The sequence below is a fragment of the Hypanus sabinus genome, chromosome 2 (assembly GCF_030144855.1).
Source record: "Hypanus sabinus isolate sHypSab1 chromosome 2, sHypSab1.hap1, whole genome shotgun sequence".
Taxonomy (NCBI): domain Eukaryota; kingdom Metazoa; phylum Chordata; class Chondrichthyes; order Myliobatiformes; family Dasyatidae; genus Hypanus; species Hypanus sabinus.
In genome coordinates, this window is record NC_082707.1 from 180,745,998 (window position 1) to 180,771,232 (window position 25,235).

Here is a 25,235-nt window from a genome sequence, read left to right on the forward strand (position 1 = left end):
CCCCATGGGGCACAGGCAGTGACAGTGGCTCACCAGAGCCCTCTGTGTACTGGTTCCGTCCCCAGGTGTAAGCTTTCTTTGAAGATCCATCCTCTCCCAGGGAGCTGCTGTTGGCATTTCTGTCGCTCTGGTTTTTTTATGGCCCAACCTTCCTCCTACTGTCCATGGTGGAGTTACTCAGGGACTTGTGCTTATGTTATTTAGCAACTATATGTACTGTGTGTGACTGTGTGAACTGTGCTTTGCATCTTTGCCCCAGGGGAGCAACGTTTTGTGTAGCTGTGTACATATGCATGGTTGAACAACAATTAAATTTCAACTTGTTTGTGTTCCGATGAACTTGGTGGGCGTGTGCTACGTTGGCTAGAAATGTGTGGTGAAACTTGCGGGCTGCCCTCAGCACATCCTTAGGTTGTGTTGGCTGCTAACACAAATGTTGCATTTCATTGTATGTTTTAATGTACGTCAGATAAATAAATCTGAATCTGATTCTGAACTGCAGAGCAAGGTCAACGGACAGAGCCTCTACCTCACTGGTATTTGTCTCTGTAAGTTTGAAACTTTGACCAACACATGGGATGGTGTAAGGATATTTAACTTGGATCTGAGGAGGACTTGGACAGATTATGAGAAAGGGCAAAGAAGTGGCAGATAGAATACAGTTTATGGTCATGTACTTCTGTAGAAGAAATAAAGGTGTAGACTATTTTAAAAATTAGTAAGGGTGTTAAACATTTTGGGGAGAAAGCAGGAGAAAAGGATTCAGAGGGAAATTAAATCAGCTATGGGTCATAAGTTAGAGCAGACTTAATGGGCCAAATGGCCTAATACTGTTCCATGTCTTATGCTCTCATGGTCCTACAGAGTTTTATACAATTATGTGGGTCTTAGATAGGGTGAATATGCAGTCTTTTCTCCCAAGGATAGAGGGCAGAGGTTTAAGGTCAGAGGGGCAACCTTTTCAGCCAGAATGTAGTGGGTATATGGAACGAATTGCCAGGTGAAGTGGTAGAAATGGGCACAGTTACAACATTTAAAAGATACATGGACAAATGCAAGGATAGGAAAGATTTAGAGTGATATAGATCAAGTGTTGGGAGAAGCCTGGATAGACAACTCGGTCAGGATGGATGAGTTGGGCCGAAGGGCCTGTTCCTGTAAGGTATAACTATGACTCTATCACTATAGCAGAGAAAGGTCCTGTTTACTCCCACTCTTTGCTTCCTGTCTGCCAGCCAATTCTCTATCCACATCAATACCATACCCCCAATACCGTGTGCTTTAAGTTTCCACACTAATCTCCTGTGTGGGACCTTGTCAAAAGCCTTTTGAAAATCTAAATATACCACATCCACTGGCTCTCCACTATCCACTATTAGTTACATCTTCAAAAAATTCTATAAGATTCGTCAGACATGATTTTCCTTTCACAAATCCATGCTGACTTTGTCCAATGATTTCACCTCTTTCCAAATGTGCTGTTATCACATCTTTGATAACCGACTTTAGCATTTTCCCCACCACCGATGTCAGTCTCACGGGTCCATAATTCCCCGGTTTCTCTCTCCCTCCTTTTTAAAAATCCTCTTTACCTCTTCCTCCTATCACCCTCTTTACTTCCTCCACCTATCACCACATCACCGATTACCTCCTGGTACTATCGTTTGATACACAATGACCTGGATGACCGAGACCCTTCGCAAACATCTCACAACATCCCCACCCATCACCAGCCAGGTCGTGTTCCTCCTCCCCCACCCCGTTCCTTTCACGTCCCGATGGCGAGTCTCGGCTGGAAACGGCGTCTATCCATTCCTTTCCACAGATGCCGCCTGGACCCTGCAGGTTTTGTGCATTGTATTAAAGTACTTTTTTAAAAAACTTAAGCAAGCTGTATAATTGTTGCCCCGCGTGTTGTTCGGAACGTAGGTGCATCCGATGCAGCAGCGAGCAAGTTGTCCGCTGGGCCTGCCGACAGTATGGCCAGTCTGTGCAACCTCTGCGAGTTCGTGCGGTACATTTCCCCTTTAAGGAGGAGAGACAGCAGCGCATTTCCTGTGATGTATTGAGTCGAGTCCTGGCCCGAGGAAAGGTTGCCCCTGGCCCGGGAGAGGTGCCTTGTTCGGCGGCGGGGGCTCGGCCACCGAGTCAAGGTCGGGCACACTTCAGTGCTCAGGTAAAGGGCGAGCGGGCGGGCGCGGCTGCTGAGCTGGAGTCGGGGCCGGACTAACGGGAGATGTGGCGCTGTCGGTCCCGGGGAACCGAGGCCGAGCTGGAAGCGGCCACCCCCGGTACCGAGACAACGTGAGCTGGGGATGGGGCTGTGTTACCCACCGGGTGGGGATGTTGTGGCTGCCCGCGGGAACTGGAGTGTTGCAAACCGGACGGGTGCATTGCATCGGCCCTGGGAACAGGACTAATGCATAGGGGATGGGTGTGTTGCATCGGCCCTGGGAACAGGACTAATGCATAGGGGATGGGTGTGTTGCATCGGCTCCGGGAACAGAAATACTACAAAGTAACACACAAAAATTGCTGGACAGCATGTATGGAAAGTAACAGTTGACGTTTCAGGCCAAGCCTTTCGTCAGAATAGGCGTAATACAAACCGACTGGGTGTGATTGCATTGGCCCCGGGAACTGGAGCGGGGCTAGGCTGAAGGAGACGCGGTCATTCGATTGACACCTCCACCTGCGTTTACCAGACGCTCCTAACGCGGCAGCAAGACCCGGGGCTGGGGACTGAAACTTGGTTCCTGCCTCCGGAGCTGGTCAGAAACACAAATAGCACTCCCCACACCCCGCGAAAGGGACTGGGAGATGCCGCTCGGCCCCTGTGTCTGTAATCCCCACTCCTCTTTGCTGTCTGCCCTCAAGTATTTCAGCCCCCCCCCCTTTGTTCATCAAGAGTTAAGCTACAGGCTAAGTTTTAGGCCAAAAGACATAGGGGCAGAATTAGCCATTCAGCCCATCAAATATGGTCGGCCTTATCCCTGTAACCTTTGGTGCTCTTATTAATCAAAAACCTATCACCTTCTATAAATATACCCAGTGACTTGGCCTCCTCCACCATCTGTGGTAGCGAATTCCACAGGTTCAATACCCTCTGGCTCAACACATTCCTCATTTCTGTGTCAAGGGATGTCCTTGTATACTGAAGGTGTGCCCTCTGGATCTGGGCTCTCCCAGATCCTCTACATTCACTTCATCCATTCTATCTAGGTCTTTAAATATTTGGTCGGCTCCTCTGCCCCTGTTACTCCTGTCCTTCTGGCTGGGAGTAACTAGATAATTTCTAAAGTAAGTACATGTTCGGCATAGCATTGTGGGCCGAAGGGCCTGTATTGTGCTGTAGGTTTTCTGTGTTCTAAATTACAAAAATGGAGCAAAATAAGGCAGCATAGAGTGACATTTTACAGTGCCAGCAAGCTGGGTTCAATTCTGCTGCTGTCTGTAAGGAGTTTGTACGTTCTCCCCGTGATTGTGTGGGCTTTTTTTGGGTGCTCTGATTTCCTGCCATATTCCAAGGACATTGGGGTTAGCAGGTCGATTGTCACATGGGTGTAATTGGGTCGGAAGGGCTTGTTTCAGTGCTGCATTGAATGACGTGGGTGATTCTGGTCTTTATGACCACAATCGTTCCCAGCAAATTTTTCTGCAGAAGTGGTTTTGAATAGAAGTGGTTCTTCTGAATAGTGTCTTTGTAAGACAGGTGATCCCGGCCATAATCAGAATCAGGTTTATTATCACCGGCTTGTGATGTGAAATTTGTTAACTTAGCAGCAGCAGTTCAATGCAATGCATAATCTAGCGGAGAGAAAAAAAATTTAAATTAAAAAAAAGACAAGTAATTCAATTAAGTGTATTGAATAGATTTTTTAAAAAGTGCAAAAACAGAAATACTGAATATTTTAAAAAATGTGAGGTGGTGTCCAAAGCTTCAATGTCCATTTAGGAATCGGAAGGCAGAGGGGAAGAAGCTGTTCCTGAATCGCTGAGTGTGTGCGCTTTCAGGCTTCTGTATCTCCTACCTGATGGTAACAGTGAGAAAAGGGCATGCCCTAGGTGCTGAAGGTCCTTAATAATGGACTCTGCATTTCTGAGACACCGCTGCCTGAAGATGTCTTGGGTACTTTATAGGCTAGAACCCAAGATGGAGCTGACTAGATTTACAACTTTCTGCAGCTTCTTTCGGTCCTATGCAGTAGCCCCTCCACACCAGACAGTGATGCAGCCTGTCAGAATGCTCTCCGCGGTACAACTATAGAAGTTTTTGAATGTATTGAGCGTCTCAATACTCTTAAGAGATTGTCTGCCTGGCGTCAGTGGTCACATACCCAGGACTTGTGATCTGAACCGGCTGCTCATACGACCTATCGCTCCTGTCGTTTCACATGACACTGAAGATGTAACGGGTACTGCAGCTTGCTCAAGAGGGATCTGCAGGCTAACAGAGGGAAGGAGGGCCTTTCATCTCCTTTGGTAGAGACGTATCTCTAATGAACTTTTAAAAAAAAAGAAATAAGGAGGTAGTGTTCATTGACATCAGAAATCTGATGGTGGAAGGGACGAAGCTGCTCCAGTATTGTTGAATGTGGTTTGTTAGCCTCCTGTAGCTCCTCCCTGATGGTCTTACCATGAAGATGTGTGCTGGACGGTGAGGGTCCCTAATGATGGATGCTCCCTCCTGAACAACACACAGGCACAAAATTCTGGCAAAACTCAGCATATCAGGCAGCATTAATGGAGGGAAATAAGCAGTTAACGTTTTGGGCCAAGGCTCTACATTGGTACTGGAAAAGGAGGTGGCAGAAGTCAGAATAAGGCGGTGGTGGAGGGGAAGGAATACAAGCTGGTAGGTGAGACCAGGGGAGGAGTTAGGTGGAAGAGGTGAAGGGCTGAAAAAGGAGGAATCTAATAGAAGATCAAATATGTTTAATTATCATTCAACCATACATGAATATAGCTGAATGAAACTGTGTTCCCCTAAGGCCAAGGTGCAAAACATGCACAACACATTCAAAATGCAAGCCAAAAGACACAATCATTCTCATTTATATACACACACTATCTGTCCCAAGTCCCTGAGCGACATGTCCCGCAATTTGATGGTGCACTTCTTGGCAGTGCACAGACAAACACTCAGTCTAGCCTGGCATTCTGCCAATCAAACGCTGGAGGACAGCACTGATGGGAGAGGCCAGCCCCTATCCAAACACGGAAGCCATAGTACACAGTCTCCGGCATCTCCTTGCCCGGACTGCAACACTGCAGGCGGCTTGAGGCCTGGTCCTTGTTATAGCCAAGGCCACGCAGCTCCCCTGCTGTCTGTCCCACCACCATACAAGAGAAGTAGGCCTGTGGCATATTATCCATATTGCAATCCAAGACAGTCACCCATGGTTACACTGCACACCACCTTTACGTACCAACTCCAACACCCTCCAGTGGGTAGAAACACGGTCCAGCACCTCTGCCTGTGAGCAGCCCACTGATACCCAAAGCTCTTGGAGTCCAGCATTGTCTTGCAATCATTTTTTTTTTAAAAAAGCATTTAAACCAAGGAAAGATCATCTTTGGTTGGCCCCCGAGAGGCCACTGCATCCAAATGCGCAGCCATGTTACCAGAAGGAGCCGTGGGAGAAAGAGAAGGAGGAGGAGAACAAGAGGAGGGTGATGGGCAGGTCATAAAGGCAGGGGAAGAGAAGGGGTAATAGGAGCAGAGGAGAGTAGTTACTGGAAGTTAGAGAAATTGAACTTCAGGTTGGAAGCAACCTGGAAAGAATATGAGATGATGATCCTCCAACTTGAGATTAACCTCATCGTGGCAGTAGAGGAGGCTATAGACTAACATGTTGGAAAGGGAAGTGGAATTGAAATGGGTAGCGGCTGGAAGATCGTATCTTCTCTGGAGAACAGTATGAAGGTGCTTGACAAAACAGTTTCCCAATGTAGAGGAGGCCACACCATGAATATTGATACTGTATATGATTCAAACAGAGTTGCAGGTGACGTGTTACTGGAAAATTGGGGCTCGATATAGTAGTAGGGGCGGAGGTGTATGGGTAACTGCATTTCAAAGCAGTGCGCAGACAAACCTGCACACAAACATACCTATTCCTGCAAACTTTGTCCCGCTTGCAAGAAGAAGTGTCAGGAGGGGGATTAGTGGGAGGGAGGAGTGGAAAAGGGAATTGCAGAGTGAGCGATCCCTGTGGAAAGGAGATGGCGGGGGGGGGGGGGGAGGTGAGGGAAAGATGTGTTTGGTGGGAGGATCCCATTGGAAATTGCAGAGAATGATGTGCTGGATGTGGAGGTGTATGGGGTGGTAGGTGAGGAGGAGGGGAACCCTATCCCCCGTCATGTTGAGGGGTGGAAATGGGGTAAGGGCAGATGTTCAGGAACTGGTCATGATGCGGGTGAGCACAGCATCAATAATTGTGGAAGAGAAACCCCATTTCAGCCTCCTGAAGGTGTGGTCAATTGTAGGGAGGGTTGTGTATGTGTGTGATGGATCTGACTGGCAGCAGTACAGTGCAATATATTAAAATTACTAACAGATTATGTATTTTATAGCCATTTTATTGGTACAGGAGTACCTAATGAAGTGGCCAGTGAATGCATTTTGGTCTTTTGCTGCTATAATCCATCCACAGCTAGGTTTGACACGTTGTGCATTCAGAGATGCTCTTCTGTTTTAAGTATGGTTACTTGAGTTGCTGTATCTTCCTGTCAGCTTGAACCAGTCTGTCCATTCTGCTCTGATCTCTCTCATTAACAACATTTTCACCCACAGAACTACTACTCACTGAATTTTTTGTTTTGTTTTTGGCACCTCACTCTGTAAACTCCAGAGACTGTGTTTGAAAATCCCAGGAAGTCAGCAGTTTCCGAGATACTCCGTCTGGCACTAACAATCATTCCACAGTCAGAGTCACTTAGATCACATTTCTTCCCAATTCTGACGTTTGGTCTGAACAACGACTGCTTTTAAAACGCTTTTATGCATTAAGTTGCTGCCACATGATTGGCTGATTAGATATTTGCATTAATGAGCAGGTGTACCTAATAAAGTGGCCACTGAGTGTATATAAAATATATTGTAAATGTACTGCACCCCAGAGTTCTGAAAGAGGTAGCTGAAGAGGCATCAGTCGTGATCTTTCAAAAATCACTAATTCTCACTCCACCCTTTACGAAGGGAGGGAGGCAAAAGACAGGGAAGTTATGGCCAGGTCACCTGACTTCAGTGGTTGGGAAGACGTGGAGTCCATTATTAAAGATGAGGTCTCTGTTTACAAACAAACAAATACAGTGCCTTGGAAAAAGTGTTTTCACCATTTGACTGTCTCATTTTCTAAATGTAGGATATATTAAAGTGGTGATTTTTTTTGAGCTAATTTACAAAACATTGAGCATCATGTCAAATCAGAAGAAAAATTCCAAAACCTGTCAACAAGTATTAAAAAAATTAAAAACCAAAATTGTGGGGCTGAAGAAGTATTTAACACCTTTGTGATTACTATGCTAACTTTTCTCTGGAGCATTATTCTTAATTACCTTATCAGCTCACCCAGTTTGTCGATGTATAAAATTGGAGGATCACCTGTTTAAAATGACTTCATTGAAATGACCAACCTCTCTTTGTAAGGTCTGACAGTATGGTAGATTTTTAACAGACCAAACCAAAATGAAGACGAAAGAGCAATCAAGGCAAGTCAGGGAAATGATCACAGAGAAGCACAAATCTGGGGAAGGGTACAAAACCGTCTCAAGGGCACTAAACATACCATGGAGCTCGGTGCTGTCCATCTTCAGAAAAAATGGAGAAAAATGAGACCACACCCACACTGCCTAGGTCAGGCCACCCCTCTAAATTAAGTCACCAAAGAAAAATGTCACTTGTAAGGGAGGCTATTACGCTGCCAACAGTGACACTGAGTGAGCTGCAGAAGTCAGTGGCTGCAACTGGAGATGAAGTTCTTGGCCTGATAATCCTTAAGGCCTTGCATAAAAAGTGGTTATTTATGGAAGAGTGGTAAGGAAGAAGCCCTGACTTTTTAAAAAAAAACATTTCCTTGCCCATAAAGACTTTGCGAGGTGTCACTTAGAAAATACTGTAAAGATGCAGAAGAAGGTCTTCTGGTTGGAACTTACAGTAGAACAGTGCCAGAGCACCATGGAGTGGCTTCAAATGAAGAAAATTGATGCCCAGTCAGAGTCCTGACCTTAACTCAATCGAACGCCTCTGGGAAGACCTCAAGATTGCTGTCCACTGCTGCTCCCCAACTAACCTGGCACAGCTTGAGTGATTTTTGCAAGGAGGAGTGGACAAACCTTGCTCCAGACTTGCCTCTTTTATCCAAAAAGAGTGCTGGCTGTAATAGCTCAAAGAGGTAGTTCAAAGTACTGAGCAAAGGGGATGAATACTGTTGATGTGCTGACATTTCAATTTGAATTTTTAGTTTTTCATGTTTTATAGTTTTCCCTGTTTTTAGGGCTCTACTGTGGACAGGTGGTGGGGGGGGAGGAGGAACATATGATTCACAAATAAAAATTCTCAGTTAAATTGATAAAAGTCCATGGTAGTAATAGTCACATAAAAACAAAGGGTTGATGGTCAAATACTTTCTCATGCACTGTATAAAATAGGTAGAAATCAGCATGGTTTCCTTATGAGGAGATATTGCCTAACAAATCTGTTGGATTTCTTTGAGGGAATGGCAGGCAGGATTGACAAAGGAGAGTCAGTGGATGTTGTTTACTTAGAATTTTAGAAGGCCTTTGATGAAGTGCTTCACACCAGGCTGCTGAACAAGATGAGAACCCTTTGATTATAGAAAAGATACCAGCAGTGTGCCAGATGTTGTAGTGTGTGAAGGAAGAGAAGTGGGTGTAGTTACTATTACAAGAGAATGTGCTCAAAAAGCTGAAAGACCTAAAGGTACATAAGTCACTTGGACCAGATGAACTGCACCGTATGGTTCTGAAAGAGGTAGTGTTAAAGATTGTGGAGGCATTAGCAATGATCTTTCAAAAATCATTGGACTCTGGCATGGTGCCAGAGGACTGGAAAATTGCAAATGTCACTCCACTTTTTAAGAAATGGGGAAGGCAGCAGAAAGGAAATTATAGACCAGTTAGCCTGACCTCAGTGGTTGGGAAGATGTTAGAGTCAATTGTTAAGGATGAGGTGCTGGAGTAATTGGTGACATAGACCAAGATAGGACAAAGTCAGCATCGTTTCCTTTTTTAATTGATTTTTTAAATGCATTTCTACAATTACTACGACAAAAACCCTACTACAAAATAAGAGATTAATACAGTGCAAGATAAACATACAGTAATAATATGGTTCAAAATAATGATGAAAAAGCACCCAAAATAAAGTGATGTAGAGTTAGTTTCCACCCCCCTCCTCCCACAGAAAAAATACTCTAGACCAACAATATAAATCGGAGCAATCAAACCCCCAAAACTGTAAATGAAAATAAGAACAAAAGATAATAATGCCTACTACCAAGGAAAAAGAAAGCTGAAAGTAAGGGACTGAAAAAAAAACTTAATCTAAAGAGGAGTTATGAAAATATTCAAGAAAAGGTCCTCACACCTTATGAAACTTTATGTCCAAATTGAGAAGTGAGTAGTGAATTTTTTCAAGATCTAAACAGGACATAATATCATTAAGCCATTGAGCATGAGTGGGTGGGGCAACATCTCTCCACCTAAGAAGAATTAAATGTCCAGCCAAAAGAGAAGCAAAAGATAATGTTTGACGTTTAGTCAGACTCAAGTGAATATCCGTCTCACCCAAGGTACTAAAAAGAGCAATCAGAGGGTTGGGTTCTAAGTGGCAATTAAGAATATAGGATAAGGTTAGGAAAACTTCTCTCCAAAATTTCTCTAGTCTAGGACAGGCCCAGTACATATGAATAAGAGAAGCCTTTCCACTTTCACACTTATCACAAACAGGACTAATGTTAGGGCAAAATCGGGACAATTTAGATTTGGTCTCCATCTCTGGAGATAGCCAAAAGAGATGGACATCTATAAACCCACTGACTGCCATAACTACCTTGATTATACCTCTTCCCATCCTGCCAAATGCAAAAATTCTGTTCCCTATTCCCAGTACCTCCGTCTCCGCCGCATCTGTTCCAAGGATGAGGCTTTCTGTTCCAGGACATCCCAAATGTCCTCTTTCTTTAAGGATCGTGGTTTCCCTTCTGCCGTCATCAATGATGCCCTCACCTGCATCTCCTCCATTTCCCGCACTTCGGCCCTCACTCCATCCTCCCATCACAACAGGGACCGTGTTCCCCTTGTCCTCACCTATCACCCCACCAGCCTCCAGAACCAGCATATTATCCTCCGCAACTTCTGCCACCTTCAACAGGACCCCACCACTAAGGACATCTTTCCCCCTCTACCCCTCTCTGCTTTTCACAGGGATCGTTCCCTCTGTGACTGCCTGGTCCACTCGTCCCTCCCCACAGATCTCCCACCTGGCACTTATCCTTGCAAGTGTAAGTGCTACACCTGTTCCTACACCTCCTCTCTTACCACCATTCAGGGCCCCAAACAGTCCTTCCAGGTGAGGCAACACTTCACTCGTGAGTCTGTTGGGGTAATCTATTGCATCTGGTGCTCCTGGTGTGGCCTCCTCTACATCGGCGAGACCCGACACAGATTGGGGGACTGCTTCGTCGAGCACCTCCGCTCTGTCCGCAACAACAGACAGGATCTCCCAGTTGCCACTCACGTCAACTCTCCTTCACATTCCCATTCGGATATGTCCATACATGACCTCCTCTACTGCCATGATGAGGCCAAACTTCGGTTGGAGGAACAACATCTCATCTACCGTCTGGGTAGTCTCCAGCCCCTTGATGTGAACATCAAATTCCCCAACTTCCAGTAATTCCCTCCCTCTCCCTTCCCCCATCCCACCTTCACTCTGTCTCCTCTTCCAGCTGCCATTCACCTCTCATGACTCTGCCTTCTTCTACTACCCATAGTGCTTACCCCTTAGATTCCTTCTTTGCCTCTCCCCTCCCTGCTTCCCCTCCCCCACCCCTTGATCTTTCTTCTGATTGTTTTTTCACCCTCCCTCCACCTTCTTTATAGGGCCCTTGCCCCCTCCTTTAGTCCTGAAGAAGGGTCTCGGCCCAAAACGTTGACTGCTTGTTTCCACGGATGCTGCCCAACCTGCTGAGTTCATCCAGCTTGTTTGTACGTGTTGATTTGACCACAGCATCTACAGAGTACTTTGTGTTTAGATTTGGACATGTGACCCAATGTACAATCTTAAACTGTAAAAGACAGTGGCGAGCACAAAGAGTGTTTGAATTAACTGACTTGAGAATCGAGTCCCAAACCACATCAGATAAAGAAACATTTAAGTCATGCTCCCAAGCTGTTCTAATTTTATCAAAGGGGGTGCGCCGTAAGGGCACTAATTTATCACGAATAAAAGATATTAAGCCTTTACCCAGTGAATTAATAGAAAGAAACAGGTCCACAACGTTTTTCTCAGGCATCGCAGGAAAGTTGGGTAATAAAGGATTAATGAAATGTCTGATTTGGAGGTACCTAAAGAAATGGGCATTAGGTAGGTTAAACGTAGCAGAAAGTTGTTGAAAAGTTGCAAAACGATTATCAATGAAAAGATCTTAAATGCCTAATGCCCTTTCTATACCAGTCATGAAATGTTGAGTCATGCATAGAAGGTAAAAAAAGGTGATTTTGCGAAATAGGACTAGAAAGGGAGAAACCATGAAAACAATTAAATTTTCTAAACTGGGCCCATATTCTCAGAGTATGTCTAACAAGAGGATTAACAATTAGTCTAGGCAAGCGACTAGGGAGTGCAGATCCAAGAAGTGTAGAAATAGAGAGATCCTTAGTAGGACAATCAGACTGGCTATGAAAAAAGGACCAGAAGGTAAGACAGCGAATATTAGCTGCCCAGTAGTATACACGGAAGTTAGGTAAAAGCCATGCCGCCTTTTTTAGGTTTTTGGAGGTAAGCTTTATTAAGTCTAGAATGCTTACCCTTCCATAGATAGGACAAAATAATAGTCTAAGGAATCAAAAAAGGTTTTAGAAATAAAAATTGGAATAGATAGAAATAAATATAAAAATTTAGGAAGGATATACATTTTAATAACATTGACACGACCTACCAGAGACATAAGGGTACCATTGTGACAAACTCTGTTTTGTAGAGTTCAAAAGATTGGCAAAATTTTCACAAAAAAGATCCTTTAAATTCCTTGTAACTGTAATACCAAGATAAGTAAATTGATTATTAATTACTTTAAACGGGCGGTCGCGAAATGCTAATGCTTGTGCTTTTTTATTAATTGGAAAAAGTTCACTCTTGTGTAGGTTAAGTGTATAGCCAGAAAACTGGCTGAATAAGCATAATTTCCTTAAGGGAAAATATTGCCTGACAAACCTGTTGGAATGCTTTGAGGAAATTACAAGTAGGATAGATAAAGGGCATGTAGTGGATGTTGTATATTTGGATTTTCAGAAGGCCTTTGAGAAGGTGCCACACGTGAGGCTACTTACCAAGTTAAGAACCCATAGTATTACAGGAAAATTACTAACATGGTTAGAGAATTGGCTGATTGGAAGGAGGCAGTGAGTGGGATTAAAAGGATCCTTGTCTGGTTGGCTGCCAGTAACTAGTGGTGTTCCACAGGGGTGGGTGTTGCAAACCCTTTTTATGCTGTATATCAATGAATTAGATGATGAAATAGATGGCTTTGTTGCCAAGTTTGCAGATGATCTGAAGATTGGTGGCAGGGCAGGTAGTGTTGAGGAAATGAGTAGAATGCAAAAAAACAGATTAGGAGAATGGGCAAGAAGGTGGCAAATGAAATAAGATGTTGGAAAATGCATGGTCATGCACTTTGGTAGTAGAAATAAACAGGGAGAAAATCCAAAAAGCTGAGATGCAAAGAGACTTGGGAGTCCTTGTGCAGAACATCCTAAAGGTTAACTTGCAGATTGAGATGGTGGTGAGGAAGTCAAATGCCATCTTAGCATTCATTTCAAGAGGTCTAGAATACTAGAGCAGGGATGTGATGCTGAGGCTTTGTAAGGCACTGGTGAGGCCTCACCTTGAGTATTGCGAATAGTTTTGGGCTCTTCATCTTAGAAAAAAATGTGCTGGCATTGGAGAGGGTCCAGAGGAGGTTCACAAGGATGATTCCAGGAATTAAAGGGTTATACGAGGAATGTTTGATGGCTCTGGGTCTGTATTCGTTGGAATTCAGAAGGATGATGGGGATCTCATTGAAACCTTTTGAGTGTTGAAAGGCCTAGACAGAGTAGATGTGGAAAGGATGTTTCCCACGGTGGGAGAGTCTAGGACAAAAGGACACTGTCTCAGGATAGAGGGGCATCTGTTCAAAACAGAGATGCAGAGAAATTTCTTTAGCCAGAGGTAGTGAATTTGTGGAATTTGTTGCCACATGTAGCTGTGGAGGCCAGGTTGTTGGGTGTATTTAAAGCAGAGATTGATAGGTTCTTGATCGGACACGGCACCAAAGGCTACGGGGAAAAGGCCAAGAACTGGGGTTGAGGAGAAGAACTAAAAAGGATCAGCCATGAGTGAATGGTGGAGCAAACTTGATGGGCCAAATGGCCTAATTTCTGCTCCTATGTCTTATGGTCTAAGATGGGCTGATTGGCAGGAGGCAAAAAGTGGAAATAAAGGGAGCCTTTTCTGTGACTGACTTTTTTGCCAGTGACTAGTGATGTTCTGCAGGGGACAGCATTGGAACTTCACATTATACATGTATCAATGATGGCTTTGTGGCCGAGTCTTTGAACAATACAAAGATAAAGGGAGGGGCAGGTAGTGTTGAGGAAGCAGGGAGTGTGCAGAAGAACTTGGACAGATTGGGAGGATGAGCAAAGAAGTGGCAGATGGAATACAGTATAGGGAAGTGTACGATCATGCATTTTGGTAGATTGAATTAAAGCATAGTCTATTTTCTAAATGGAGAACAAATTCAGAAATCAGAAGTGCAAAGTTACTTGGGAATCCATATGCAGGATTCCCTAAAATGTTAACTTGCAGGTTGAATCAGTGGTAAGGAAGGCAACTTTAATGTTAGCATTCGTTTCGAGAGGACCAGAATAGAAAACAAGGATGTAGTACTGGGGCCATGTAGGCAGCGGTCAGACTGCAGTTAGAGTATTGAGTTCATGAGAATGATTCTGCAAATAAAAGGGTCAACATGGGGAGTATTTGATGTCTCTGAGCCTGTACACTGGAGTTTAGAAGAATGAGGGGTGAACTCATTGGAACTTTTGAGTATTGAAAGGCCCACTTTGAGTGTGGCTGGAGGGGATGTTTCCTTGTGGTTGGAGAGTCTAGGATCAGAATAGGAGGATGTTGCTTTTACAACAGAGATGAGCAAGGAATTTCTTCAGCCAGAGGGTGATGAATATGTGCAATTCATTGCCACAGATAGCTTGTGGAGGCCAAGTCATTGGGTGTATTTAAAGTGGAGGTTAATAGGTTCTTGATTAGTATGGAGGTCAAATGTTACAGAGAAGGCAGGAGAATGGGGTTGAGAGGGATAATAAATCTGCCACGGCAGAGCACAGGTGATGGCCCGATTGGCCTAATTCTGCTCCTGTGTCTTACTGAAAGATAATAAGATAATAGATATTAGAATAAAATAATAATAAAAGATAATACACCTAGAGTATTGTGTGCAGTTTTGGTCCCCTAATCTGAGGAAAGACATTCTTGCCATAGAGGGAGTACAGAGAAGGTTCACCAGATTGATTCCTGGGATGGCAGGACTTTCATATGAAGAAAGACTGGATTGACTAGGCTTATACTCACTGGAATTTAGAAGATTTGAGGGGGGATCTTATTGAAACGCATAAAATTCTAAAGGGATTGGACAGGCTAATGCAGGAAGATAGTTTCTGATGTTCCAGAACGAGGGGTCAATGTTTAAGGATAAAGGGGAAGCCTTTTAGGACCGAGATGGGGAAAAACTTCTTCACACAGAGAGTGGTGAATCTGTGGAATTCTCTGCTATAGGAAACTGTTGAGGCCGGTTCATTGGCTATATTTAAGAGGAAGTTAGATATGGCCCTTGTGGCTAAAGGGATCGGGGGTATGGAGAGAAAGCAGGTACAGGGTTCTGAGTTGGATGATCAGCCATGATCATACTGAATGGCGGTGCAGGCTCAAAGGGCTGAATGGCCTGCTCCTGCACCTATTTTCTATGTTTCTCTGAAAGGAGAGCAAAATAATGAGGTAGTGTTCAAGGTTTCACTGTCGATTCAGAAATCTGATTGCGGAGGGTAAGAAACTGTTCCTAAAACGTTGAATGTGTGTCTTCAAGCTCCTGTACCTCCTCCCTGATGGAAGTAATGAGAACAAAGCATGACCTGGATGGTGAGGGACTTTATTGATGGATGTCATTTTTTTGAGGCACTGCCTTTTGATATCCTCAATGGTGGGAAGTCTAATGCCCATGACATTGCTAGCTGAGTTTACAACCCTCTGCAACCTCTTTCTGATCCTGTGCGTTGGCACCTGCTCACAAGGTGATGATGCAGTCAGTCAGAATCCTCTCCACAGTACACCGATAGACATTTGCAACAGTCTTGGTGACGTGCCTAGTCCCTTCACACTCCAAATGAAATAGAATTGCTGGTGAGCCTTCTTCATGATTCCATCAATATGTTGGGCCTTTTCTTGCAGATGTTATCTCTAGTAACTTGCATGTCAGGGCATTCACTCTGCAGCTGTTTTCCCTGGTGCTTTTTTTAGTGGTGAAGGACTCTCATTGTGCTTTTGGAGAGAGAGTTTCAGGATTTAAATCTGGAGCTGGTGAAGAAGCGTTGATAGATTCCCTAGTCAAGATGGTGGATGACTGGCAGGGGAGCCTGCAGACTATACAGTCCCCCTGCACCTGCTGACCTGGTGGTGGGAAAAGAGAGATTCCCTTCCAGACGAGCTCAGTGTCGCCTTTGCTTTGCTTTACTTTGACCATTACAATGCTCTTTATCAACTACAGTTTGGTATTCAATGCTGCTTTCCCCTCAAAACTAATCAATAAAGGCTCTGGCCTCAGTACTCCTTGTGCAATTGGATCCTGATTTCCTCATTTGGAGACCCCCAGTCAGTTCGTATTGGCAAAAACATCTGCTCCACAATCTCCATTGGCATAGATGCACCACAAGGCTGTGAGCTTTGCCCCCTGCTTTACACTTATGACTGTGAGGCTAAGCACAGCTCCAATGCCGTATTTAATTTTGCTGACGACACCACTGTCATAGGCCAAGTCAAATGTGGTGGTGAATCAGCTGATAGGTAGGAGACTGAAAATCTGGCTGAGTGGTGCAACAACAATAACTCTCACTCAGTGTTGGCAAGACCAAGGAGTGATTATTGACTTCAGGAGGAGGAAGCCAGAGATCCATGAGCCAGTCCTCACCAGCGATCAGCGACTTTAAATTCCTCGGTGTTACCATTTCAGAAGATTCTGCGCCCAGCAAAAAAAAAAGCACAACAGCACCTCTACTTAGAAGTTTACGAAGAATTGGCATGACATCTAAAACTTTGACACACTTCTATAGATGTGTGGTGGAGTATATATCGACTGGCTGTATCATTGATACAGGTGGCCCCTGGTTTTCGAACGTTGGCTTTACGACAGCTCGCTGATATGAAAGAACTACATTAGTACCTGTTTTCGCTAACCAAAGAGGGTTTTCGCTTTTACGAAAAAAAGATGCCCACTTTATATGTGTGTTTACCCTGAGAAAGACTACCATAACCATGAAGCCTTGTACGGGCATTTGTGTACGTATGTACGTACATATGCGTGTACGTGTGTACGCACGTACGAGCCGATTTTTTTTCTCTCTCCAAATCGATTTTGATAAGTGAAACTACACCATACATACAATATTTCTACTTTATATGAACTGTATATTTATCATATCATTCCTGCTTTTACTTTATGTTAGTGTTAATTTCGGTTTTATGTGCTATTTGGTAGGTTTTTTTTGGGTCTGGGAATGCTCAAAAATTTTTCCCATATAAATTAATGGTAATTGCTTCTTTGCTTTACAACATTTCGGTTTACAAACAGTTTCATAGGAACGCTGTACCTTCGGATAGCGGGGCAAACCTGTACATCAATGCCCTTGAACAGAAAATCCTACAGAAGGTAGTGGAAACAGCCCAGATCATCATGGGTAAAGCCCTCTCCACCATGAGTAGATCTACAGGGAGCACTGTTGCAGGAAAGCAGCATCCATCATCAAGGACTGTCACCATCGAGGCCATGTTCTCTTGCTGCTTCCATTAGGAAGAAGGTACAGGAGCCTCAGGACCCACACTACCAGGTTCAGGAACAGTTATTACCCCTCAACCATCAGGCTCTTGAACCAAAGGGATAACTTCACTTAACTTCTCTTGCCCCCATCACTGAACTGTTCCCACAACCCATGGACTCACTTTCAAGGACTCGTCACCTTGTGTTCTCAATATCTATTGCTTATTTATTTATTATTTTTATTTGTTTTATTTTGTATTTGTGCAGTCTGTTCTGTTTGTGCCCATTGGTTGTGTGTTTTTGGGTGTGGTCTTTCATTGATTTTTATTGTTTCTTGGCTTTCTATGGTACATTTGTAAAAGTTCATCAGTGTTAAAGTGGACACCGAATTTCTTTAATCCCCTGAGGAAGTAGAGATGCTGGTGAGCTTCCTTGGCTGAGTTGTCCACGTGTGTGGACCAGGACGAGCTGGTACATTTACCATTACTCAGAGTATGTATTCCAGCTGTACGTAACTAACTTAATGGGTCAGTTGCTACTTTATTGAATTATAGAGCAGAGAAACAATTCAGCCCAACTTGTCTATGTTGACCAATCTGAGCTAGTTCCATTGGTGTGTGCAGTGGATTCCTGTCAACTTGGCCATCATATAATGTTTGGGACAAAGTTTAGAGCAAAACCTAATCAAGAAAATAGCTGGGATCCCCTTCCTTTATTTGGGACACTTTGCCACTTAATTGGAACAGGAGACTGTTCCCGAAGAGATGTGTGCACTTGTGTGACTGTTTGACACTACAACATGCTTACAGCAGATAGTTTTTAAATAGTCTCAGTTGCATGCGCTTGTGTTTTTTTTAAAAAAAAGTAGTGACTTCTGCTGATCGTTGGTGAGAAATTAAGCAGTGAGATAATTTAGAATTGTTCTGCTCACTGTGGTTTCAAGCATTCAGCTTGGAGATGCCAGAAACAGCCGTCAGTGAAAATGAAATAATTTCATTACTTCAAGTTAGAAACTGTGAAAAGTTTGAAGGTGTTCACAATCATCTTGAATGTTATAATGAAAATGAAGGTTTAGAGGATTCAGTCATTGGCATTGTATGAAGCAGCAGTCCATTATCTACACTAAACACAAAGTACTCTGTAGATGCTGTGGTCAAATAAACACATACAAACAAGCTGGATGAACTCAGCAGGTCGGGCAGCATCCATTGAAATGAGCAGTCAACGTTTCGGGCCAATCTGCTGAGTTTATCCAGCTTGTTTGTACGTGTTCATTATCTACACTAGTTGTCTGCACTGATTTTGTTCATAAAGGAACATGGCAGTGTACCGGTACACCAGATGAGTTCCTCCGTCAATAACTGTTAGAAAGCAGCACAGTTTTATAATACTCTAGTAGTATTGATAGTGTTCTAATTTAGTCTGTATTTCATTTAAATACATAATTTGTTCTTGTTAATGGTAGTTTGTCTTTTTTATGCCCTTTTTAACGATTTCCATGATACTTTGGCTAATTGGGGCAGCCGCTTAATTGGGCGAAAATGTACTGGTGCCGATGTGTCCAAAATAACTGGAATCCATTATATTTCACCATAAGATTAGAAAAGATTGGAGTAATGTTGGGCCATTTGGCCCATCATGTCTGTTCCATATTCCGTCATAGTTGATGTATTCTCTCTCTCTCAAAGCCATTCTTCTCAAACTTTGAGACCCTTGCTGTCAAACTCTGCTTTAAATATACTCAGTGATTTGGCCTTTACAGCCGTCTGTGGTGATGAATTCCACAGAGTCACCAACCTCTGGTGAAAGAAACTTCTCCTCATCTCTGTTCTACAGGGGCATCTTTCCATTCTGAAGCTGTGTCCTCTCTTCCTGGATTCTCCCACTATTGGGAACATCCTCTCCTTGTTCATTCTATCCGGGCCTTTCAATATACGGTAGGTTTCAATGAGATCACTCCTCATTCTTCCTAATTCCTGTGAGTACAAGCCCAGAGCCATCAAATTGCTCCTCATACATTAACTCCCTTATCCCCAGGATCATTTGTGTGAACCTCCTCTGTGGAGATAAGGGGTCCGAAACTTCTCTCAATACTCCAAATGTGGTCTGAGCGGTGTCTTGTATACCCTTAGCATTACAGCCTTGATTGTACTGTATATTCTAGTCATCTCGAAATGAACGCTAACATTGCATTTGCCTTCCTTACCACCAACTCAACCTGCAAGTTGACCTTTAGGGAATCCTGCACGAGGACTCCCATTTTCCCCTTGCACCTCTGATTTCTGAATTTTCTAGGATGTGTAGTCCATTTGGCAGAATGACGAATATCAGTCACAGGGCTGTACAGCACAGAGAATGGTCCTTGATCCCTACGTAGCCATACTGACCCGGAGCTGTATCTACACTGACCTCCATTTCCCAACATTAAGCCCACACCCAATCTGTCTTTCCACATTACGGGACCTGTCCAAGTGTCCCCCCTGTCCTAGGGTTCCGTGTCCTTGGTCCTGCTCATACAGCCCTTCAGCCTGACAGCTCTACGCTGACCACAGCATTTTCCCTGCTAGTCCCATTTGCCCCTGTTTGGCCCATAACCCTTCAAGCCACTCCCCTCCATGTACCTATCCAAATGTCTTTTAAATGTTACATTTGTACTTGCCTTAACCACTTCCTCTGGCAGCTCATTTGAGATGCTCACCAGCCTCTCTGTATCTTTTGGGTCTCTTTTCCCTTTTGTATCTATGCCCTCTGGTTTTGGACTCCCCAGTCCTGAAGAAAACACTATGACCATCCACCTTATCCACACTCCTCATAATTTTATAAACTTCTGTGAGGTCACCCCTCATTCTCCGCTCCAGGGAATAAAGATCCAATGTGGCCAGCCTGTCCTTATTGCTCAAGCCTCAGGTCCAGTCAGTATCCTCGTAAGTATCTTCTGCACCCTCTCCAGCTTGACAATGTCAAAGTGTGCAAAGGAGATTTACAAGCAGCTTTAAATTCCTTGGCAATGTATCAGACAACGGTCCTGGGCCCAGCTCATAAAAGGAAGGCACACCAGCTTCTTTATTGGAAGGAAGAGGAGGGTTGGCTTATCACTAAACTCTGCACCAGTGTACTGTTGAATGTATCCTGACGGGTTTCAAGATGGAAAAGGTTGTAAACCTAGCGGTGTAGGGCTTCGGGCTTCTGTGCCACCTGCCCAATGGTATCTGCGAGAAGATGGCATGGCCCGGATGGTGCCTCCTCGAGCCAGCGCCCTCTGTAGATGCTTCCGATGGCAGGGAGAGATGAGTGCGTGATCTGTTGGACAGAGTCAGCTACTCTCTGCAGCTTCTTGTGTCCCTCTGCTTTTGATTTGCTGTACCAGACCACGATGCTACTGGTCAGGATACTTCCAAGTGTGCTCCTGTAGAAATTTGTTAGAATGTTCAGTGACGAGTGAACCTCTATAACCTCCTCGGAAACGCAGACAACTTCCTTGCGATTTGCATACGGTGTGCTGGGCCCAGGACAGGTCACCTGATCTCTGCCAGTGAGTCACACACTGCCCTGTGCATCTGACCCCCAAACACAAAATGAAGTAGTGTATCGACCAGGGTTCAATTCCCGCAGCTGTCTGTAAGGATTTTGTATATTCTCCCCATGACCCTGTGTGTTTCCTCCGTGTGCTCGGGTTTCCTCCCGCGTTCCAAAGATGTAAGGGTTCAGGCAGATGAGTTGTGGAAGTTCTGTGTTGGTATTGGAAGCTGCTTGTGTCTAGTGTGTTGGAGGGTGGACGGGTGGGCAAGGAGCTTGTTTTTGTTGCTATTGTCTTTATTGCTAAGCATGGCTGGCATGTTGTGTTGGTGCTGATGGGCTTTCCCCAGCCAATCCTCAGTGACATGTTTCAGTCTGTTTCGATGTAACGCGAAAAATAAACTCATCTGGAAATAAAAATAAGGTGGCATGATAGTGGCTAGCATAACAGTTTGCAGCACCGGTGACTGGGCTTTGCTCCCGCTGCTGTCTCTAAGGGTTTGTATATTCTCCCCTAGTCGCCAGGGTTTCCTCCGGGTGCTGTGCTCTCCTCCCCCATTCCAAAGACGTACGAGTTGAGGTTTGTGAATCGTGAGCAAGCTGTGTTGGTGCCGGAAGCATGAGGCCACGCATGGGCTGATTAAAAAAATTATATTAGATTTACCTGTCACATGTAGAGGACATTGAAACGAGCAGTGAAACAGATGGTTTGTGTTGAGGTGGTGCCGGGGCTGCCTGCAAGTGTTGCCGAGCTTCCAGCGCCGAAGTAGCATGCTCGCAGCTTCCTAACCCCAATGTGGGAGTAATCACAGGAGAACATACAAACTCCTTAAAGACAGTGGCGGCTGCTGGCATTGTAGAATGTTATGCTACATCCTCGGGCTGCTGTTGTGGGTGCACAGTGATGTATGTTTCAATGTTGCCGTGTCAAAGAAATCTGATGTTGAGATAAAATACCTCTGAAGCTGACGCTGAGCTTTTGCCCTTTGCAGGAGGTCCTGGCGGGAGGAGGCAAGTCCTGTGGGGCAGACGTCCCGAGAATGGCGCGGCCCAGCCACAGCGAGTACGTCCTTCAGCAGCTGAACAACCAGCGAGAATGGGGCTTCCTCTGCGACTGCTGCATCATAATCGGCGACATCTATTTCCGTGCCCACCGCGCCGTGCTGACGGCCTGCAGCTCCTACTTCCGCATGCTGTTCATCGGGCAGCAGCAGCTGACCGGGGACCTCAGCCTGAGTCAGGCTCCCGTCACCGCCGAGTGCTTCGACCTCATTCTGCAGCTCATGTACCTGGGCCGACTGGTTGGCGTTCCCTCGGACTTTGAGGAGCTTCGCTCGGCCATGACCTTCCTGCAGCTCTACTACGTCCCCCGGAGTCTGGAGGAGGTGCGGGAGGACGGTGCCCCCTCCCCACCCTTCGGCCCGCCGAGGGGCTCCATGCTGTTTGGCGTCCGAATGCACGGCCTGCTGCCAGGGGATGGCAAGGTTCCCAGGGCCGGGCCCAAGGATCAGGCTGGCGACCCGGAGCTGAACGGGACAAGAGAGGCGGCGACGGTGGCTGACACCAGCCCCGAAAGGCCCAGCCGCAAGCCAAGCCGGGGCAACGGGCTGAAAGGGGGCCGTCTCCACCGGCGGTTCGGCCGCCGCTACACCTGCGACCGCTGCGGGTTCGTCTTCAGCTGCGAGCGGCTGCTGGACGAGCACTCGCTAACCTGTGACAGCCGGCGGGCCCTGCCCCAGCCCGGCGATCCGCCAGCAGCCCGTGGCGGGGGGCCGCCCACCTTGGACACCGTGGCGGCAGCTGGCGAGGGAGAGGCGGGCTGCACGCGGCCCGAGGTCAAGACGGAGCCCGAGGACACAGCGGCCACCGACCTTGGCGATTTGACGGTTGTGCAAGTGGCAGCAGAGGGTGAGCTAACTCCCGGCCTGGAGGAAGGCCTGTCACCGCCCTACAGCCGGCCGCCCCCTCCAGAGCGGGGCCCGGGCAGCTGGACGGATGAGGAGGAGGAGGAGGATGAGGAGGATGGCGGCCTGAAGGAGGACGACGAGGGGGCAGGGGCGGGCGGCAGCCCTCTGGGCCCGGCCTGCGAGCTGTGTGGCGTGGCGCTGCCAGAGAGCGAGCGTGCCGAGCACTACGTGGCCCACCACCGGGAGAGCGTGTGCGCTTGTGGCAAGTGCGGCCGCGTCCTGGTGAAAGGCGGCCGCCTGCAGGAGCACGCCGAGCGATGCCTAGCCACTGGCGACCTGGGCCTGGAGCAGCTGCCGGAGGAGGCCTGCGCCTGCCCAGTGTGCGGGCAGGCCTTCCCAGCGTCGTGGCAGCTGGAGGAACACCTGCAGGAGCATCAGGTGGCGGAGGAGACGGTGGGGGTGACCGCCGACGCCACCTACCGCTGTCCTCGCTGTCCGCTGGTCTTCGAGGAGGAGCGGCCATGGGCTGAGCACGTGGCACAGTGCCGGCCGAGCCCACCTGGGCCAGAGGGTGTGTCTTCGCCCCGCCGCCGGCACGTCTGCCAGCTGTGCGGCCGGGGCTTCTACCAGCGCTGCCACCTGCGAGAACACCAGGCCACACACACCCGGGAGCGCGAGTTCACCTGCCCGCTCTGCGGCAAGAGCTTCTTGCGCGAGCGGCTTCTGCGGCTGCACCTCGACATGCACCGAGGCGAGGCCCGTTACGTGTGCCCGTGCTGCGGCCAGGGCAGCTACCGCAAGCAGGAGCACCTGCGGCACCTGGCCTCGCACCTGGATGCCGGGCAGGCCCTCTGCGAGGTCTGCTTCCAGGTGCAGGCCGACGGCCGCATGCTGGAGCGCCACATGCAACTGCACATGCACACCTGCCCGCAGTGTGGTGACCGCTTCAAGCTCAAGAAGGACCTGAGCACCCACCAGCTCACCAGCCACACCAAGAGGGCATGACACAGGGGGCAGAGGTAGGAAGGAGATGCCTGCCTCTGGCACCCCACACTCCCACTATCCCCCCCCAGGGGGCAACCTGCTTGCCCTGATTGGGTCTGGCCTCTGATATGTTGCAAGGGATTTCTCCCCTCCCTGTTCCCCCCTCCGTCCCCTCACTCTTCTCTCACCCTGGGACTGGGTGAACTCTGAAGCTCGGAGTGAGTCAGGAGTGGAACAGCTTGGGATGTTCTTTACCCCACCACGAGGCCGAGCAAACATGCCCTTCAGCATAATGATTGGCTTTGCCATTGGTGGCCAGGTAGTGGGAGTGGTTATTTTTTTTAAATGGTGGGGTGTGGGAAGAGAAGGAAGAGGTTAGGTTGTGGGTATATGTCTACACTGGGCCAAAGACAAATGATGGAGGGAGTGTGAGAGTGCGAGGCATTCTGACAGATCGAAGTGTGACAGGGTCAGATGGACTTGAAGCTTCCTCAGGGCAGCTCCTGAAGTCCTTTGGTAAGGAGACTTTCTCTCTCTCTCTGCCCCCCACCCCCCAAACACCTCCTGCACCCACTTTCCCGGTTCAGTTCTCTGTTGAGGTCTGTACCTCTGTGCAGTTGTCCAGCCTTATCACTGACGCTGGGGGAGGCAGTTCACCTCCGTCGTCTGGCTGCAGAGAATGTTTTACTTATTGGTTACTACTTTTGTTTTTATCTTGGGCCTCCTTTAAGCCTTACAAAAGCAATACATAAAATGAACTGTAAGTCGTTGTACTGTTTCTCAGAGCCTCGATAGAATGTTTAAATCCTATTTCACTTCTTATTCCATGTTAATAAAGTTCTGTATGTAAACAGTGACGTCAACATTGTGCTTCCTGTTTGTGTCTCTCCTGCAGAGCCCTCTTGGTTATAGCATGTGGAACAGTATAGACTGGACAGACTGTTTGGCCCATTGTGTTGTGCTGATTAATATGGGGGTATCATGCTAGCGTAACAGCTGTGAGATCAGGGTTCGATTCCTGCAGCTGTCTGCACTGTGGCCATGGGGGGTTTCCTCTGGGTGCTCTGGTCTCCTCCCACACTTCAAAAATGTACAGTTCAGGATTAGTAAGCTGTGGCCATGCTATGGAAACAGGGTGACATGCAGCACAATTCTCACTGGTTTGATTTAATGCAAATAACTCATTTCACTGTATGTTTCAATGTACGTGTGATAAATAAAGCTAAACTTTATATGTCCTCCACCTCTGTATCATCTATATCCCTCCATTCCCTTCATGTGTCTGTCTAAGCCTTTTAATCTCCCTGCTCCCACTATTTCTCCTGGCACCTACCACTCTCTGCACAGTAAAACAATGTTTCACCCTTGGTCCCCTATCTCAAAGTTCAAAATGCACATTATCAAATGATGTATACCATACACAACCTTGAGGTTCATTTTCTTGCAGACGCCCACAGAAAGAAACAGAAATACAAAGAATCTACACGAAAAAAACATAGAA

The 25,235-nt window shown here is 46.4% G+C and overlaps 1 protein-coding gene across 3 annotated transcripts; it reads left to right on the forward strand.

Moving 5' to 3' along the window:
* The first annotated feature begins 1,752 nt into the window (after window positions 1-1,752).
* On the forward strand, window positions 1,753-24,968 carry zbtb1 (zinc finger and BTB domain containing 1). Of its 3 annotated transcripts, XM_059960725.1 has the most exons (3): window positions 1,760-1,845; window positions 1,930-2,176; window positions 21,836-24,968. In XM_059960725.1, exons 1-3 carry the CDS (start codon window positions 1,826-1,828, stop codon window positions 23,753-23,755), a joined length of 2,187 nt encoding a protein of 728 aa, XP_059816708.1. In that variant the 5' UTR covers window positions 1,760-1,825; the 3' UTR covers window positions 23,756-24,968. The 3 variants fall into 3 exon arrangements, with proteins under 3 accessions (XP_059816721.1, XP_059816708.1, XP_059816712.1); XM_059960738.1 differs by lacking the exon at window positions 1,930-2,176 and having other exon boundaries at window positions 1,753-1,845; XM_059960729.1 differs by lacking the exons at window positions 1,760-1,845; window positions 1,930-2,176 and adding an exon at window positions 2,181-2,304.
* The last annotated feature ends 267 nt before the right edge of the window (window positions 24,969-25,235 follow it).

Excerpts from the sequence above, each read along its gene's own strand:
- zbtb1 (XM_059960725.1), top strand. The coding sequence starts at position 1,826 with ATGCCGCCTGGACCCTGCAG. Across the intron at positions 1,846-1,929 it reads ATGCCGCCTGGACCCTGCAG|GTGCATCCGATGCAGCAGCG; the intron begins GTTTTGTGCATT and ends TTCGGAACGTAG. Across the intron at positions 2,177-21,835 it reads GGGCACACTTCAGTGCTCAG|GAGGTCCTGGCGGGAGGAGG; the intron begins GTAAAGGGCGAG and ends TGCCCTTTGCAG.